This window comes from Verruconis gallopava (genome assembly GCF_000836295.1).
Source record: "Verruconis gallopava strain CBS 43764 unplaced genomic scaffold supercont1.10, whole genome shotgun sequence".
Classification (NCBI taxonomy): Eukaryota; Fungi; Ascomycota; class Dothideomycetes; order Venturiales; family Sympoventuriaceae; genus Verruconis; species Verruconis gallopava.
The window spans coordinates 370453-385978 of record NW_015622146.1 but is presented as its reverse complement, the minus strand read 5'-3'; the positions used below and the strand labels follow the sequence as shown (position 1 = coordinate 385978).

At 50.9% G+C, this 15526-nt stretch overlaps 7 protein-coding genes across 8 annotated transcripts; 3 read left to right on the top strand and 4 right to left on the bottom strand.

The window, feature by feature from the left end:
* Positions 1-133: 133 nt before the first annotated feature.
* PV09_03780 (uncharacterized protein) lies at positions 134-1338 on the bottom strand. Its single transcript, XM_016357024.1, has 5 exons — positions 1207-1338; positions 1078-1154; positions 753-1024; positions 437-701; positions 134-390 (listed from the first exon to the last, which is right to left on the bottom strand). Exons 1-4 carry the CDS (start codon positions 1282-1284, stop codon positions 580-582), a joined length of 549 nt encoding a protein of 182 aa, XP_016215113.1. The 5' UTR covers positions 1285-1338; the 3' UTR covers positions 134-390; positions 437-579.
* Positions 1339-1472: 134 nt separating this feature from the next.
* Positions 1473-4511, top strand: PV09_03779 (uncharacterized protein). The gene is made up of 7 exons (XM_016357023.1): positions 1473-1623; positions 1678-1815; positions 1870-1980; positions 2033-2179; positions 2228-2601; positions 2654-2948; positions 2997-4511. Exons 1-7 carry the CDS (start codon positions 1501-1503, stop codon positions 4179-4181), a joined length of 2373 nt encoding a protein of 790 aa, XP_016215112.1. The 5' UTR covers positions 1473-1500; the 3' UTR covers positions 4182-4511.
* Positions 4512-5470: 959 nt separating this feature from the next.
* On the top strand, positions 5471-7655 carry PV09_03778 (uncharacterized protein). Its single transcript, XM_016357022.1, has 2 exons — positions 5471-5731; positions 5789-7655. The coding sequence occupies exons 1-2, from the start codon at positions 5654-5656 to the stop codon at positions 7256-7258; spliced, it is 1548 nt and encodes a 515-aa protein (XP_016215111.1). The 5' UTR covers positions 5471-5653; the 3' UTR covers positions 7259-7655.
* Positions 7656-7676: 21 nt separating this feature from the next.
* PV09_03777 (uncharacterized protein) lies at positions 7677-9897 on the bottom strand. Its single transcript, XM_016357021.1, has 2 exons — positions 8694-9897; positions 7677-8638 (listed from the first exon to the last, which is right to left on the bottom strand). The coding sequence occupies exons 1-2, from the start codon at positions 9626-9628 to the stop codon at positions 7930-7932; spliced, it is 1644 nt and encodes a 547-aa protein (XP_016215110.1). The 5' UTR covers positions 9629-9897; the 3' UTR covers positions 7677-7929.
* A 372-nt stretch (positions 9898-10269) lies between these two features.
* On the top strand, positions 10270-12480 carry PV09_03776. Of its 2 annotated transcripts, XM_016357019.1 has the most exons (3): positions 10270-10492; positions 10559-11590; positions 11642-12480. In XM_016357019.1, the coding sequence occupies exons 1-3, from the start codon at positions 10475-10477 to the stop codon at positions 12017-12019; spliced, it is 1428 nt and encodes a 475-aa protein (XP_016215108.1). In that variant the 5' UTR covers positions 10270-10474; the 3' UTR covers positions 12020-12480. The 2 variants fall into 2 exon arrangements, with proteins under 2 accessions (XP_016215108.1, XP_016215109.1); XM_016357020.1 differs by having other exon boundaries at positions 10270-11590.
* A 472-nt stretch (positions 12481-12952) lies between these two features.
* PV09_03775 (uncharacterized protein) lies at positions 12953-14403 on the bottom strand. Its single transcript, XM_016357018.1, has 2 exons — positions 13706-14403; positions 12953-13646 (listed from the first exon to the last, which is right to left on the bottom strand). Exons 1-2 carry the CDS (start codon positions 14358-14360, stop codon positions 13315-13317), a joined length of 987 nt encoding a protein of 328 aa, XP_016215107.1. The 5' UTR covers positions 14361-14403; the 3' UTR covers positions 12953-13314.
* An 87-nt stretch (positions 14404-14490) lies between these two features.
* PV09_03774 (ribosomal protein L32) lies at positions 14491-15465 on the bottom strand. The gene is made up of 2 exons (XM_016357017.1): positions 15040-15465; positions 14491-14982 (listed from the first exon to the last, which is right to left on the bottom strand). Exons 1-2 carry the CDS (start codon positions 15386-15388, stop codon positions 14789-14791), a joined length of 543 nt encoding a protein of 180 aa, XP_016215106.1. The 5' UTR covers positions 15389-15465; the 3' UTR covers positions 14491-14788.
* Positions 15466-15526: the final 61 nt, after the last annotated feature.

Below are 15526 nucleotides of genomic sequence, written 5' to 3'. Positions count from 1 at the left end.
ACCCATCCGATCGTTAAGTGAATCGCAGTCGATCGAACAAACAGCCACACCCATTGAAAGGTATGGACGGCAATAATAGCAGAAGATGATATAAGAGCGAAAGCAATGCATCAGCCTTCCGCTTCGCGATTCATCCGTGCCTAGTTCTAACCTGAGCTTTGGTGTCTCGAGTTGTGTCGCAGATCCGTCACGAAACAAAAACATGCACCACGCCCGCAAACACTACTGCACGAGAAAAAAAAAACACTGTCACTAAGCTTAAAATTGTGGTAAATCCGCTGTCGCATTCGTATTTTAAGCCGTACCCACTGCCGCATTACAACTATTGCTTGAAGACGATTTGTCTCAAATCGACCAACTGAACATAAGCCCACTGACAGATTGCTATATCTACGAGGATCAGCATTTACCAAAGCATGCATTTGAATTGACATACAATTTTGGAGTGCTTTGGGGTATTCGTTTGCAACAGATCACATACACAACTGGACATGCACACAGCACCGAAGGGCAAGATCCTAGAAAGAAAAACTGCCTGTAAACTTCGTTTCAAGAATGATCATGATGATCGCCTTGAGGTCAAGCTTTCGATGATTCCTTGCTCAGTTCCTTCATGGCTTGTTGCCTTCCCTCATACAAACCGGTATGATACCCAGCGTAGTACCACGCCATGAGCAGATTTTTCAGGTTCTCGTCTTGTACTGTGAGCGGCATGAGCGATGCAACCACATAAACAAATATTTGTCACCTACCTCCGAGTAAAAGCGGTACATGTGACGTTGAGCTCGAATGCAGACTGCCCGTAGGCGCGTCAGGTTGTGCTTGGGCTCTACTTGGGCTATCGCCGTCATGTTGCGGTACTGGTTCTTGTTGTTTGATAGCAACTTCGATCGGAATGTCGCGCTCGGGTGACATGGACATGTCTTTCTCATTTTCGTCTACATCGATATTGCTTTGAGCATCTCCATCCTGGTCATGTCGTACCGTACGGTTATGTGCTCCTTTTCGAAGCGCCCGTCGTTGACTGAGCACTATGAGTCTCTTCTGCAAGCTGCAATTAAACAACTGCTTACATACGCAAGAACTTGTTCCCATTCCTCCTTACTTAAAACCTCATCGAGGCGCTTTCCAGATAGGTGTATGCTATGATATCTCTGCAGATTATTAGCGATAACGGTCTTCATTTCCGGAGATGTTCAGTCATGCTTTGTACTCTTCAAGTGCTTCATCCCAAGTGTTAATGAGTTCAGAGTCATCCCATGCTGATGCATCATTCAAATCCATTTCGCTTTATTTTTTTTTTTTTTAAAAAAAAAACCCTCGAGCCAGATATGTGGCATGGTCATGAATGGCTGAAGATATTGTTAGTTGACTGGAGATATATATACATTTTCCCAATAGGGTTAGCTAACCTCAGTCTACGGTATCGATTAGGTGTTTGCGACTCAAAGCGTCGATATTGCGTCGCTCCCGACAAATCATAATGCTAAGTCAAGCCATATGGACTTTTTAAAGTCAGTCGCGGCGTCTGCAATAGCTAGAGGCTCCTCTTTGCCTTTCTCTTTCGAGGACCGCGTTGACATCGACTCGTCAATATGGACACTTCATAACGGCACGAAACGAGTAAGTTGCGGACAAGACCGCATGTACAAAGTCGCTACTAACACGAATATCTAGGATGATGGTGCAAAGTGTAGTATCTTTTCCTTCGACATAAACGCGGATAGGTCACGGCTACCCCTCGCAAAAAATGCGCTCCGGAAGCTGCGCACACTGCGACATCCTGGAGTCGTTAAAGTACTTGACACGGTGGAAGTGGGCATGACTTGTGTCATTTTTACGGGCATAAAACGCTGATAGTCATGGCAGAATGACACCCATATATACATCGCGACAGAACGTATAGTACCTTTGACATGGCACCTGCGTAGGAAAAGCATGACAGAAGAGACAATCAAGTGGGGTTTATATACGGTCGCAGTACGTTGTTCGATATCTCATGATGTCTGCAGATACTCAAATTCAAGTGTAGAAGACGCTGAGCTTCATAAATTCGGAAGCAAGCTCCGTCCATGGCTCTGTGCGAGCATCCTCGGTTTATACGAGTGAAAGCGGCGAGTGGAAGCTAGCAGGGTTTGAAATTCTCAGCTCACTGAAAGAGGACGATGCAGTGATATATGTGGGTGATCTGCTCCGCTTTAGAAGGAAAATTGTTGACCGAGAATAGACATACGGCAATCTCGTTCCAGACGGTGGCAGATACTCTCCCCCAGAAGTCGTAAAAACTGGTTGGGAAGCAATTAAGAGGCACCCCCTAACAGCAGTTGATGCGTACGATTTTGGAATTCTGGTGTATGAGTCATTTAATGGGAGCTTTATGAGCGGTGACCAGCTCAGTGCCCCGAAGAGCATCCCCTCTTCGATTCAACCGAGTTACAGGCGACTTATAAATGCCAATCCGAAATCTAGGATTTCCGTCGCTGCGTTTTTGGAACAGGGGCAGCGCGTGGGAGGTTTTTTTGAGACTCCATTGATCAGCATCACGGATGGAATAGAACATCTCGGCCTGAAAACAGAAGAAGAGCGAGAGACCTTCTTATCGTAAGTCAATAGATAGCTGTTCATTTTTTTCCTTGAAGCTGATGGGGTCAAGTCAACTGGACGATGTAGCTGAGGATTTTCCAGAGGACTTCTTCAAAATGAAGATCCTACCTGAGCTACTCAAGTCTGTCGAGTACGGAGGCGGTGGGCCCAAAGTTCTTGGAGTCATCTTCAAGATTGGTGCAAAATTATCGGACGACGAGTATCAACAACAGCTTGCACCAGTAATTGTGCGACTGTTCGCTAATCAAGATCGAGCTTTGAGAGTCTGTTTATTAGATAATTTACACTTGATGATCGATAGGCTACCGCAGAAGACGATCAATAACAATATTTTCCCACAGATGGTACGACAATCCGCAAGAGTTCTTCTCATATGAGCTGACATCTTCCAGGTGACTGGCTTCTCGGATATTGCTCCCATAGTTAGAGAGCAGACAGTCAAAGCTGTACTTGTGGTAGTGCCAAAACTTTCAGATCGAACAATCAATGGCGAGTTATTGCGACATCTCGCTAAGACTGCAAATGACGAGCAGCCTGGTATAAGAACAAATACAACGATCTGTCTTGGAAAGATAGCACGAAATTTGGGATCTGGCTCACGCACCAAAGTCCTGACGGCCGCTTTCGGTCGAGCCTTGAGAGACCCTTTTTTGCATGCCAGAAATGCTGCATTGATGGCTCTGGCAGCCACCTCAGACTTATACAGTGATGAAGACTGCGCTACAAAGATTCTGCCAGGCATATGCCCCGCACTGGTAGACAAGGAGAAGCTAGTTCGTGACCAGGCAAACAAAACTTTCGATCTTTACGTCTCTCGAATACGCCGGTACGCAGCGTCGTTGCCCGAAACGGTACAGCCTCCGTCAGGCACAGCAGCAACGGGTGCGACGCCACGAATGGGAACTCCTGCTAGTGATAGCTCTTCATGGGCGGGGTGGGCCATCTCCTCTTTTACCAACAAGATTGCCACCGCAAGTGGCCAGATGAACTCGTTCTCGAATACGCCTTCCAACGGAACATCACATGTCACATCATCCGAACCGCGAGCGAGTAGCGTGCCGCCTGCTGCAACAAAATCGGCTAACGCTCCTCGAGTAAGCTCCGGTCTCAACCCGTCCACTTTAAAATCAAATACCTCATCAAATCCACTTGCTTCACCACCCGGCCAGAATGACGACGACGATTTCGATGCAAGCTGGGGTGATACGCAGGGCGAGGACAACGGTGCAGCAGATGCGTGGGGCTCCATGGAAGACCCAACAGCCGATCCATTCGCAGCTCCTCCATCCAAACCAACATCGAAGAAGGAACCCTCGGCTCTCTTCGATGATAAAGGCGAACCTGACTTCTCAGGCTGGTTAAGTGCGCAAGCAGACGCTAAGAAGAAGGCCAAAATTTTACCCAAGGGACTGACAAAGTCATCTACTGCAGCGAGCGCTACCCGGCCAACGTTGGGAGCCAAATCTAATTCTACTAGTGCTATTAAGAAAGCGAGTCCCGCGGCAATGAAACCGAAGGTAGAGAAGAAACAAGAGGAGGTTGAGGAAGATGACGACGCGTGGGGCGATGCTTGGTAATTTACTTTGTTTCGACCTTTGTTGTCTTCCCTCTGTAGACGAGGAATAGGAAAATGATACCACAATCAACCATGATTTGAGTAATTAAAATCTCCATCAAAACACTAACGTTGATTTAACCTCCGTCTAAAACGGTCTAAGTCATTCGGGTGTCCATAAACAGTATGAAGATCTTCTATATCCGAATCCACACTCTTGATTAGTCCCCTTCCACCTTATCCCGCTTTACAGTCAAATCGGGGGTTATGGCCAATATTACAAGTCGAAACACTCTCCTTTCTATAACAATCTAGAACCTCTGAGAGTTCAAATGCCCATATGGACGTTGGCAAATTCAGTCTAAGGATGGAATCATACCGGCAGAGCAGGTGCTACAACAAGATTCTCTTCACGTTTATCGACGACGTTCAATTATTCAGAGACCCGACCACACACTCTCTAGTCTCATTGCTCATATTTGTCCGTGTAGCTTTGCTTTTCAATAGAAAAACATGCCCTCATCTGCAGAGGAGGACTTAATCAGTTTAGCAAAAGGTGAGAATCACACGAATCGCAAGATTCGAACAAATCCTGCATTTTGCTGCTCTCTCAGTCGACGAACCGTGGCAAATGATTCGCAAAGTCCCGACTTAAGGCTGCAGGACTGAATTCAACCATCGTCTTCGTTGCATCCAACGGACTTGTTTTTCCTGGCTACGTTGTAATGAGTGGAAAGAGCTCCTCTGAATGAGGTTGATATATATGTTCCACGCAAGTTTCAATCGATATGCGCTTCTGTTACGGCAATTACAGTGAAAATTTGACCAGTGGATGAGAAGCACCGCAGGGGCGGCTGTAATCATTCACTGTCGTCTCTGGTGCCTTTGTGCAAAGCTAGAGAGTTGCAAATTCAGATGAAAACCGGGAGGAAAAGGTCCCAAGTTGGGTCTGCTGTTGTCAGAATATAGACGACTTCAGAGATCGAAAGTGGAGAGCCACGGGGCAGGATCATCATGTTTTCAAATATGCCGGAGCGAACGCTGCTGGGGTCCTGCCACGCATGGAACTAGATTATGGTTATAAAAGCATCAGGTTTTGTGACTGGGCTCCTATTCTGCGTGAGCTATAGTAACGAGATAGTAATTATCATCCAAGTGCTTCGCTGCTTGGTGCAAGACAGGGATGCTTTGGCTCTGTCGGCTGAAGCACGTCTTACTAAGCCGCACGTGCAACCCGCTTTTGGGAGAACGGGTGCGAGCAAGGTCCCTTGCTGGGCCGATCTGGGCCTCTATTTCCAAGAGTCTCCACCGCGTGAGTACAGAGTCAAACTTGCAACTCTGTGACCAGCAACTCACGCAATCCAATCACTAGAAAACATCCGCTTATAGTTGCAGGCTATCCAAAACGCAATCGGAACGTATTGGAAACCAGAATCCAACAGCTACGCTCCCGAAACGTTCTGTGAGCCTCCACAGGCTTACATCAACATCGCGATGGATGTGGATATGGATATGGATCTTGACCTGACGGTTGATGCGCCGGAGGAAAACTATAATGAAGAGCTTCCAGAGGTGAAACCAGTCCAGGAGCCGTCATCTTAACATGAGCAACTCACAAGTATTCGGCAGGCTCCTGCCCACGAAGCTGAATCAACGGAGAAGACCTCCAACGCGAAGATTAACCCCTTCGATGGCAGTGTTGTAGGCGCAGGCGATATCGCATTTGAGAAGGTCCATATTCGTGGGTTGGACAGACTCGATAACCAGCAGATCAAGAATTATGTTAACACGTATTTCGACTCTCCACACTTTCAGCGCATAGAATGGATCGATGATACTTCTGCCAATCTCGTATACGACTCCGCGAGCGCGGCTTCTGAGGCGCTGGTTGCCTTCACAAACACCGATTTGGTTGATATTACGCAGTTGGACACGCTAGACCTAAGGCCAGCGCGAACTCTTCAGCTTACGTCGCCCGAGGGTGAAGTCGAGAACCATGAATTGCAGATCAGACAGGCGACCACAAGTGATGTTAAGAAGAAGGGTGCACATGAGGCTTCTAAATTCTACCTGATGAATCCGGACAAAGATCCCCGCGAACAGCGGTTTCGTGAACGCAGGGACAGGATCAGGGGCAATGTCGAGAACGGCGACTACAGGCGCATGCGCTTCGATGAGCAAGAACGAAAGAGACGGCATGACGAGGACACGTTTGACGAGAACATGTACGATGAGCCGGGTGCCGGCACGCAATCTGCAGATGACGATGATCGCAGAAAACGAGTGAGGTTTGGGAGGCGGAATGATCGCGATCTGTTCACCACGCGTGAAAAGGGTAGGTTGCGTGATCGCAGCGCGTCACCGATACGTTTTTCAGACGGAGATGGTCGCTACGGCTTTGGTAGTGACGCGGATGCGGTACGACGTCGTCCGCCGATCCGACAACGCAGCCTTACGCCCCCAAGACTGGCCAACAAGAATGCTGGCAAGGAGCTTTTCGCAACGAAATCCACTGGCCTTGGTCCTGCTGCAACAGTTGAGCTCTTCCCCAACAAGACCTCTGTATCAGGAACGTTGTCTGCCGGTGGAGGGGGGACACACTCCCACTCGAGCAGCATAGAGCTCTTCCCCGACAAAATCCGCAAATCCCATCATCGCCGCTCCGGGGCAATCGACGCTAGTCCCGACCGCTTTCTCACGAACGCAGATAACCGCTCCGAGGGGGCCCGCAGCCTCGCCGAGCGCATTAGTGGCGGTCCCTCTCTTGCAGATCGTATCTCTGGTCGACTATCTACTGCTTCAGGAGGTGGCAGCCTCGCAGATCGCATCACTCCACGAGGCGGGGAAAGTCTCGCGGACCGAATCACTCGTGACGATGGTGCAGAGATTAGTATCAGAGGGAGCAGCGGCGTAAGCATCAAAGGCAGAGCCGAAGCTGAAAGCAGCTTTACAATCAAAGGTGCGAGCAGCGGCAATGCCGGAGGTGTTAAAGAGCTTTTCCCCGTGAAATCCGGGCAGGGTAATGCTGGCAAGGAGCTCTTTGGGGAGAAGTTGAAGGGCAGGGGTTTAGCACGGCGAACTGCGGCAAGCTACTTCTGAGAATTCACTCAAGAGGAACTCCACAGTTCCATTGACGATGAAAGGCTGAATAGTGATTTGGAGGATCAATGAGGAGAGACGGCCGGATTGTGGCCCAGTTGGTTACGAAGAAATTCAGGACGCAGGTTGCCTCCCTGCTCTCTGCGCTTAAGTCAAAATTGGTGCCCTAATTCCACTTCTACGCGTGTCCTCCTACAAGTGTACTACGTTATTCAAGAGCGCATGTCGGTGGATATCGTCCATGAATGTCGAACATTCCCGCAACGGGGAGTTATATCCAGAAATCATGGTAGAAGTCATGAGGAACCGACTTGGATGGTGGTCAAGGCCGTCATATTCGAAGTAGGTGAAGTGTGCCAAAGGATCGGTCATCATTGTGAGTCGAAAGTTGTTGGGCATGGAAACAATATGAATACATGTCATATACATCTATAGATATCTCAGTGACGGACTCCTTCGTCATTAGGCGTAGCAGCGGATTCGTCATGAGAAAGACATCAAGCTCTTGTCTAGTGAGCCGCGGGTATCCCCATCACAAAGATAAATATACAGGTTACAAGCTCGCGCACCAGAATAACACATGCATGCCACGCGTAGCTCGCAGTGCAAGAATGCAGAGTCCCACCGTTCCCCAAAGCCTTTTCCTCGTTGACATTCGTTCATAATTATTATTACATCAGACCACCCAGCACCACCTTTCCCACACCGGCAATCTCGCTCTTAACACCTTCTCTACACCTCTCCTCAAATTCGCGTACCACTCCCGCCACAATCACCTTTCGTACCCTCGCATCTGCCTTCCCAAACAATTCGCCAACGTTGCCCGTGCACATTTCCGGCCCTTTGATCAGTTGTGTGACCTTTGTGTAGCAGTCAATAAGCACGTCGCACAGCGTCGCGAACGTCTCAAAGAAGTCGGGGTCGAACGGTAGGCTTGGCGTGAGCAAGTGCTGGTAATTTTCCTGCGGCAGCAAGTTGTCACTCGTTGTTGAGCTGCCCGAGTTCAGGAAGCTAGATGTGCCCTCCGGCGTGGACCCAAGAGTCGATCCGAAGTCCGTCGTGGAGGATTGTCGACGACCTTTCCCGGCGTTGCGCTTGAACATGTGGGGCACGCGTGCGCGGGAGAGGGAGGAAGATACGGTGCCATCAGCCGGGTGAAGCTGTTGGTACTGCTCAAATTCGACTAAGAGCGCATTGAGCGCTTTGAGATACTCCGTGGGCGTTTGTGAGTTGAGGTCTAGGATTGTGGGCAGGGAGAAGCCAAGCAGGAGATAATTGGTAGCCCTACGGGCAAGCTTTGCTGGTTGGAAGTAAGAGAATTTGAGAAGGTCAGGTTTGGTGAAGAGTAGAGTGTTAAACCAGTATACTCGTCCCTCATGGCTGTTTTCGCGCGTTAGTTGAGAAGCTGAATACAGAAATGAAAGAGCAGACATACGCTTTCCGTAGATAGTCCAATGTCGATATTCGCTTCGAAGCTGTGTCCATGATTTGCTGATACACCATTTGCGGTGTCTGTAGCCCCGCGACTGGTGGTGGCACTTGCATCGTAGAACCCAGACCATTACTTGACTGTGTGTATGAAGTGTTGACCGAAGATATTGAAGCACCCGGCGCTCGTCCGGTAGGCGGCTGCCCAGGCCTATATTGTACGGAAGAGATGTTCATAATGTGATTTGAGCGAGCGGGTTCCAGTGGAGTTATCGTATCAGATCCAGAAAGCGTGTTTAGCGCGTCCGCGCTCTTCTGCTTCTTTGCAAACGCAGGAATGTGAAGAAGTGGCTTGGAGTGTTGCGTGTGTAAAGATGGTGCGCTGGAGGTTGCCTCGGTCGCGGCGGAGGAGGTGTTCGACGAGACACGCGAATGTGTGTGGTAGAAGGAGTGCTTGTGTGGAGAGGAAACGGAGCGCAGGCTGATGGAACGGCGGAGATTGCCCAAGTCGACGTGGGTAGCAGAATGCGAGTGCCGGTGAACGCGCTTGGAGGATTTGGAGCTGGTTCGAGTTGGGATCAGCGTCGGGGGCAGAGACGTGTCGCTGGGGATGCGATTATGCTCTGGGCTCTTGGACGCGTCGTCGCTGGAGCCCGAAGGGGGAGCAGGATCCGAGCCCGGACTTGTTGGGTGCTCGAGAACGGCGCCTGGTTTGACTGGATTGCTTGCTGGTGCGGGAGTATGAGTCGGGGACGTCAAAAGACTGGAGGAGCCGGCTGAAGCGACGGCTTGGTCCTTGGCTTCAGCTCTCCTGCGACTGGAGACGAACAGCGAGCCGGTCCTGGAGAAGATCTTCGCCGACGACGATGAAGAGGCGGTGGACGGAGAGTTGGCAGAGGGCGGGAGGAAGGCATTCTTCTGCGGAGGAATAGGGTTTGGCATATCTTAAACCCTCCTCGCCGTCGCCCCTCTCCTCTTCTGCTGCTTTGTTCTAGTCCGAAGGACCAAGAAAGTCCCGCCGACTGGGTGATTCGTTCGCCGAGCGGAAATCAGGGGCTAGCACGGCGGGATCGTGGTTCAGGTCCCAGACGAGCGTCTCAGGCCTTGCTTAATCGCGCGGGGCGAGACCGATTCAAGCTGAGAAAAAGACCGCAATCGGACGTGTCAGTCGGCGAGCTTCAAACCGCGATGGGGAGCGATGCGTGTGTAGGGAGAACATGCAGGAACCGGCGGACCCAGGCTCGGCGTCGGCGCAAGGCTTATGAGGATGGATTGCTGCTGGCTCTGCACCGCTGTATTCGGCACCAAATGGCGGCCAATGCGCGGGAAATGGGCGAGAAGAGGACCAGTTCGACTGATCGAGGAGTCGTCCAACGGCGGTGCTGGTGCACGACGCCCTTTTCTACAAAGCGCTGTCGAAGCCTGCGTGTCGCGCCCCTCGCCGGGCTCCCCTCTCCCTCCGCACTCGATCTTGCCAGAACGGCGAATGCCACCTCCGTCCAGCGTGCGACGAACAGCACTGATGGCGAACCTCGAGCTCTGTGCAGCTGAAATCTGCAACGGTCCGCCGGCGATTGGGACGTGATTGGGCGGTGACGTGAACGACCTCTCGCCTGCGTCTTCTCGCGGCGCCGGACCCTGGCTAAGCCGGGCCAAGTCGCATCTGCACGTGTCCGACGAAGAACGACAGGCCACAATTCGGTGAGCAGGCGGCTGTTCCTTGCGTAACTTCTGCCGCTCGAGTTGCCTGTCACTTTGAACGGCCGCAAGCCTCTCCATTCCACGACTATGCCGAACAGACCTAGGGTACTTGCTCCTCTCCGTGTGAATGGCCTCTTCTGACCGTGTCGCTGACTTGGGCAATCGGAATAGGGCGAAAGTGTTCCCAAGCCAGGGCACTGGCCAGTGGACCCCCAGGAGGACGTCCCTATATCAGAGGATCGTATTTGGATCGATGGCTGCTTCGACTTTGCCCACCATGGCCACGCTGGAGCCTCACTCCAGGCGCGCCGACTCGGCAAGGCTCTTCTTGTAGGCGTCCACTCGGATGAGGCTATTCTGGAGAACAAGGGCCCGACAGTGATGAATCTGAAAGAACGCGTCGCCGCCGTGGAGGCCTGTCGCTGGGTCACGCAGGCCATACCGTATGCGCCGTACGTGACCAGCATTCCTTGGATCGATCACTACGGGTGCAAGTATGTTGGTCATGGTGACGACATCACCAGCGACAGCAGCGGAGAGGACTGCTACAGGTTCGTCAAGCAGGCTGGACGGTTCAAAGTCTTTAAACGGACTCCCGGAATCTCCACGACGGACCTGGTTGGCAGGATGTTGCTATGCACAAGGTCTCATTTCATCAAGTCCTTGACGGCCGTTCTCGCAGGAGAAGAAGGCTCAGGGGACGACCAAGAGAAGAAAGCTAGGGCCGAAGAGATGTTGCAAAGGATCAAGGACTACGCTACGGATGAAACTGGAAGCAAGCCTTACTGTGAAGTATGGAGCTGGACGCCGTCAAAGGAGCTTCGTCTCCGCAGAAGCATATCTCACGCCTCAGGCAGACATACAGATCGAGATGACGCGGGAACATTTAGCAAAATGGTTGCGGGCTTGGGACCTAGGGAGGGCCAGAGAGTAGTTTATGTGGATGGCGGCTTCGATCTCTTCTCTTCAGGCCACATCGAGTTCTTGAGGAGAGTGGTGTTGCGGGAACGCGAAGAGGGCGAGAAGCGCGGCTGGTTTACAGAAGAGGCCAAGAGCAAGCGAATGAAAGACGCTGGCGAAGACTATGGTCCCGCGTTTGTTCTCGCTGGTATTCATGACGACGAGGTGATCAACCATTACAAGGGCATCAACTATCCGGTTATGAACATCTTCGAGCGTGGCCTCTGCGTGTTGCAGTGCAAGGTATGACGGATCGATCTGATGCGGCTTGCGATCTCGCTGATATAGATCCAGTACATCAATGCCGTCATCTTTGGCGCGCCGTTCTCTGCCACGCCAGCTTATCTAAAGTCTCTGCCATATGGGCTTCCTGCAGCCGTCTACCATGGTCCCACGGCATTCATGCCACTTAATTATGATCCGTATACATACGCAAAGGATCTAGGTATTTTCAGAGAAATTCCTTCACACGAGTTCCAGCACGTGAATGCTGGAGAAATCGTAGACCGCATCCTCAGGTCCAGAGCTATGTATGAGGAGCGGCAGCGGGTGAAAGGCGTCAAAGGCCTCGGCGAAGAAGCTGAAAAGCGAAGGCAGAAGCTAGAGGAAGAGGCTAAATTGAAAGCATTCGAGAGAAGGTGGAGCGAAGTAGAGAGAAGCTACGGAGCCTGACCCTCACGTGGTCTATTCCTTGCGCTTTCCTCTTCATTCGTAAACACGACCATGAGCATTCATTCTAGTGTTAAAACAAGGCTCTGTGATCACCGTATCGTGGACTCACGCGCTGAGATTCGAGGCAAGCGGGCCAGAGTCTGCGTAAGCTAAGCAAAGGGAAGATCAAAATTGTGAAACGCGGTACGAGTTCAACCTCACGTGCATGTTGCTTACAGCAGCGACGTCGGGAAATGTCGACAAAGAGTAATGGGCAATTCTGCGATTCGGACATTGGTGTGCCGAATTTAATCACAATTATGCAGATATACTATTACATCTGAGCCAATTTCGTTCACCAGTCTGGTTGTTGCGAATGTACCATTATGACAGTGTCTTCCTTCCTCTCGCTGGCAGCGAAGTAACCATCTCACATTCTTTGCTACTTCATTTTGGGCGATAGCAATTTAACTTCTCGTTGACCCGTGTTCGTACCTTTGCACTTTGCACGCCGTTTTTCAATTTCCTAGGGACGACCTTGACTAGGTACAATGACATAGCGACGAGCTAACGATTCTTTCCACGTGCTCTCTTCGCAAGTTGATCTTCCTCTCGTCGTTGCTACCACTACTGATCGCAAAACCTACCAGAAGACGACTTATGCACATCTTACGGTCATCATTTTCTGTCGAACAAGGTAGGAGAGTCAGGAAAGCCTGAGTTCGAATCAATCTTGTAGACGGAGCATTGGAATTGAAATGCACAGCGGACTTGGACTTACTTGCACAAAATGACTTGCTGCTGCTCCTATCCCAAGTATGTTCGAGTTCTTTCAGCGCGTGCTACGATTATGTCAGCTAGCCTTTTTTAAGCCTTATCAAATGCGAGGAAACAAAACTGTCATCTTTGACTCGAATGAAATCAAGAAATAACATGCAAGAGTGAAGACGTAGTTTGGATGATGGCTTTCTCTTTTTTAATCAACTTTGCACGTATCAGTCTGCTCGATTGCCGAAGTTGGATGCTTGGATATGAACGACTGCAAAGCCTGAAATTGGAGTGACTTGATGCAATATAACTATATGAGTCATCAAAGTCCAGCGTTGTACTTTCGGCTGCACGTGTGTTTCTATTCTCAAAAGCATTCGCGGCATCTCTTGTGCAGACACCACCCCTTGCCACACTTGGGGCGGATTGTATTTCATCAAAATGCCTTCTTTGTTCAACCTCGCGCCCTTTTGGAAGGGTCTCTGAGGATGGGGGCATTCCAGCAATTGTGAAAGTCTCCAAATGTATACTTAACCACGTCTTGGCTTTCACCCGCCACTCGCCTCTCGATAGAAAGCAATACCTCTGCTCACACCAGCAACGGCGAACATCTCGCTTCTGCCCATGGCTCCCTCTCGTTGCGTTGTATTCTTCGGCAGCCATCTTACGCTCCACAGACCTTTCTCACTCTCACCATGTGTAGCAACACAATTACGTGTTTCCACAGACCACACTTTAGCCTTTCCACCAAAGTCACCTGAGAGTAAGTACTCTCCACTGTGGTTGAAGGATAGACTTGTAACCCATGCGCTGTGGCCGGACAAGTTTGCGAGCGTTTCACCTGACATGGTTGAATAGAGTGAGATGAGCAGCGAGTCGCCTAGCGCGGACTGATTAGTACGACTTCGCAGACATTGCGATTGAAAGGGAAGGACGTACCAGCCGCTGCAAGAAGCGTTCCCAAGGGGGAGAAGGCGACGGCCCTCACCGGCCTGACCAATCCCACGAGCGAGTGCGCCATCTTTCCCACTTCATTTTTGAACACATAAACGCCTCCATTCTCATGACCGCTTGCCGTCAGTTTGCCATCGGCGCTTATGGCCACACACAGGCCAAAACTGCCCTTGGTCTCATACTCCCTCACCTTCGCCCAGGCATCCGGTCCAAGAGAGAGATCCCAGACGCCGATGCGTCCATCGTAACTCGACGAAGCGAGATACCGGCCGTCCTCGTCCAGGCTGAGCGCCCACGCCTCGCCGGCCTTCGGCTCCAGAGGCAGCTTGCCCAGCTCTGCCCACTTGCCGGTGACAACGCCTTCCTCGCTGACTTCGCACCGCCATATTTTGACTTCCCCGCCGAATCCGGCAGACGCGGCGACCCGACCGTCCGCGGATGTGGTTACGTGATGGCAGCCGAGCTTGTGTGCATTCTCGAGCGTCTGCTGCAGCGGGAACTCGTGGGATTGAGTTGAGTGCACGAGAAGCGACGACGCGCCCGAGGCAGAAATTATGGACGTCCTTGTCGGGGCGAGGCAGAAGATGTCAGTTGGGTGCGCATTGTCGAGGTTGTGGACAGTAAGGTACTGTTTTGACATTTTTACCTTTATGCTCTGGGTGGCATGTGTTTGGATTCTGACGTCGGCGGTGGTTGATGTTTGCTAGCCAGCGCGGAACAGTGCCGTGCCATGTGTTTTGACTTCTTGGTGCTTTTTTTTTCCACATCTGCGATGAATCTGGACGTTGAATTAGGTCTTTGATGTGCTAATTTCAATATTTGTGCTACAAATGAGGTTCACACGCTATTGGAATGTGTACAAGCGTAGAGAGCGAAATGAACTCCTGTGATGTAAGATAGTTATAGGTGGTTCCATTTCATGCCCACTAAAATGCATCTTGAACCCAGTTTTGTCCATCTATGCTACGATGCAAATACTCATACAGATGCCAAATACGTTTTGGGCTCCCTGGTGGGGAGTAAGGTCGTCTTCTCAACCATTAAAGCTCTGTGCCTAACGATAAGACGTTACCATTGAGTGCGGTCATTCTTCTTCTCTTTTGCGTCAGCCCTTGCTTTCTGTTCTCGCCTCTTCTTAATCATCTCCCACGCGCCAGGTGCCGTCTCTGCAATATTGTGCGTCGACTTTTCCTCCCTCCGTGGACCTTGTAGTTCGTACTTCGGAATGCCGAGCACCTTCTCCTTGACGTAGGTACGGACAGCTGTTGCCGTTAGTGTCGTCATACAGCATCAGGCCATAACATTGAAATGCTGCGCACCTTCAACGCAATAGGTGCACAGTACGTGTGAGCGTTTTAGCCTTCCGCAGGCCGAACAACGGCTGAGATTTGTGACGTCCTTCAAAGCCTTGCCCGCCATTTGTCTATGTCTCTTCTTCATGTGCGATGTCTTCTTCTTCGGTGCCGCGCGTAGCAGGCCGTCCCATATTTCACGCAGGATATCTGAGATGCCAGCGAATGCTGCGAAAGGCAATGCGAGTGGTGACGCGAACGAGGAAGGCGTGAAGAGCCGGCGGACGGCGGGCTGTCGCAGCAGCGTTCCCTGCGCAATTTGGATGGGTTGAAAAAGATGCAGAATTGGCTGCAACGGCAGCAACCGTGCCGCCATTGTTTGGTGATGCTTCAATGGAGGACGTGTGTCGGCGTACACGTCCAAAGAAAAGCTTCCACCACGATGATGGTTTGAGGATGGAAAAGTATGCCAAGAAGACCCTATTGGGAAAGGGCAGAGACAGGGGTAATGGAC

Bases quoted from the DNA above. Each gene is read 5' to 3' on its own strand.
- PV09_03779 (XM_016357023.1), top strand. From the start codon at position 1,501: ATGGACTTTTTAAAGTCAGTCGCGGCGTCTGCAATAGCTAGAGGCTCC. The intron at 1,624-1,677 runs GTAAGTTGCGGA...ACGAATATCTAG, and splicing joins TTCATAACGGCACGAAACGA to GATGATGGTGCAAAGTGTAG. The intron at 1,981-2,032 runs GTACGTTGTTCG...ATTCAAGTGTAG, and splicing joins GGGGTTTATATACGGTCGCA to AAGACGCTGAGCTTCATAAA.
- PV09_03776 (XM_016357019.1), top strand. The intron at 11,591-11,641 runs GTATGACGGATC...ATATAGATCCAG, and splicing joins TCTGCGTGTTGCAGTGCAAG to TACATCAATGCCGTCATCTT.
- PV09_03775 (XM_016357018.1), bottom strand. From the start codon at position 14,360: ATGTCAAAACAGTACCTTACTGTCCACAACCTCGACAATGCGCACCCA. The intron at 13,647-13,705 runs GTACGTCCTTCC...AGTCCGCGCTAG, and splicing joins AACGCTTCTTGCAGCGGCTG to GCGACTCGCTGCTCATCTCA.
- PV09_03778 (XM_016357022.1), top strand. From the start codon at position 5,654: ATGGATGTGGATATGGATATGGATCTTGACCTGACGGTTGATGCGCCG. The intron at 5,732-5,788 runs GTGAAACCAGTC...AGTATTCGGCAG, and splicing joins ATAATGAAGAGCTTCCAGAG to GCTCCTGCCCACGAAGCTGA.
- PV09_03774 (XM_016357017.1), bottom strand. From the start codon at position 15,388: ATGGCGGCACGGTTGCTGCCGTTGCAGCCAATTCTGCATCTTTTTCAA. The intron at 14,983-15,039 runs GTGCGCAGCATT...TAACGGCAACAG, and splicing joins GTGCACCTATTGCGTTGAAG to CTGTCCGTACCTACGTCAAG.
- PV09_03780 (XM_016357024.1), bottom strand. From the start codon at position 1,284: ATGGATTTGAATGATGCATCAGCATGGGATGACTCTGAACTCATTAAC. The intron at 1,025-1,077 runs GTATGTAAGCAG...CATAGTGCTCAG, and splicing joins GAATGGGAACAAGTTCTTGC to TCAACGACGGGCGCTTCGAA. The intron at 702-752 runs GTAGGTGACAAA...TGCCGCTCACAG, and splicing joins TGTACCGCTTTTACTCGGAG to TACAAGACGAGAACCTGAAA.
- PV09_03777 (XM_016357021.1), bottom strand. From the start codon at position 9,628: ATGCCAAACCCTATTCCTCCGCAGAAGAATGCCTTCCTCCCGCCCTCT. The intron at 8,639-8,693 runs GTATGTCTGCTC...GCGCGAAAACAG, and splicing joins TTGGACTATCTACGGAAAGC to CCATGAGGGACGAGTATACT.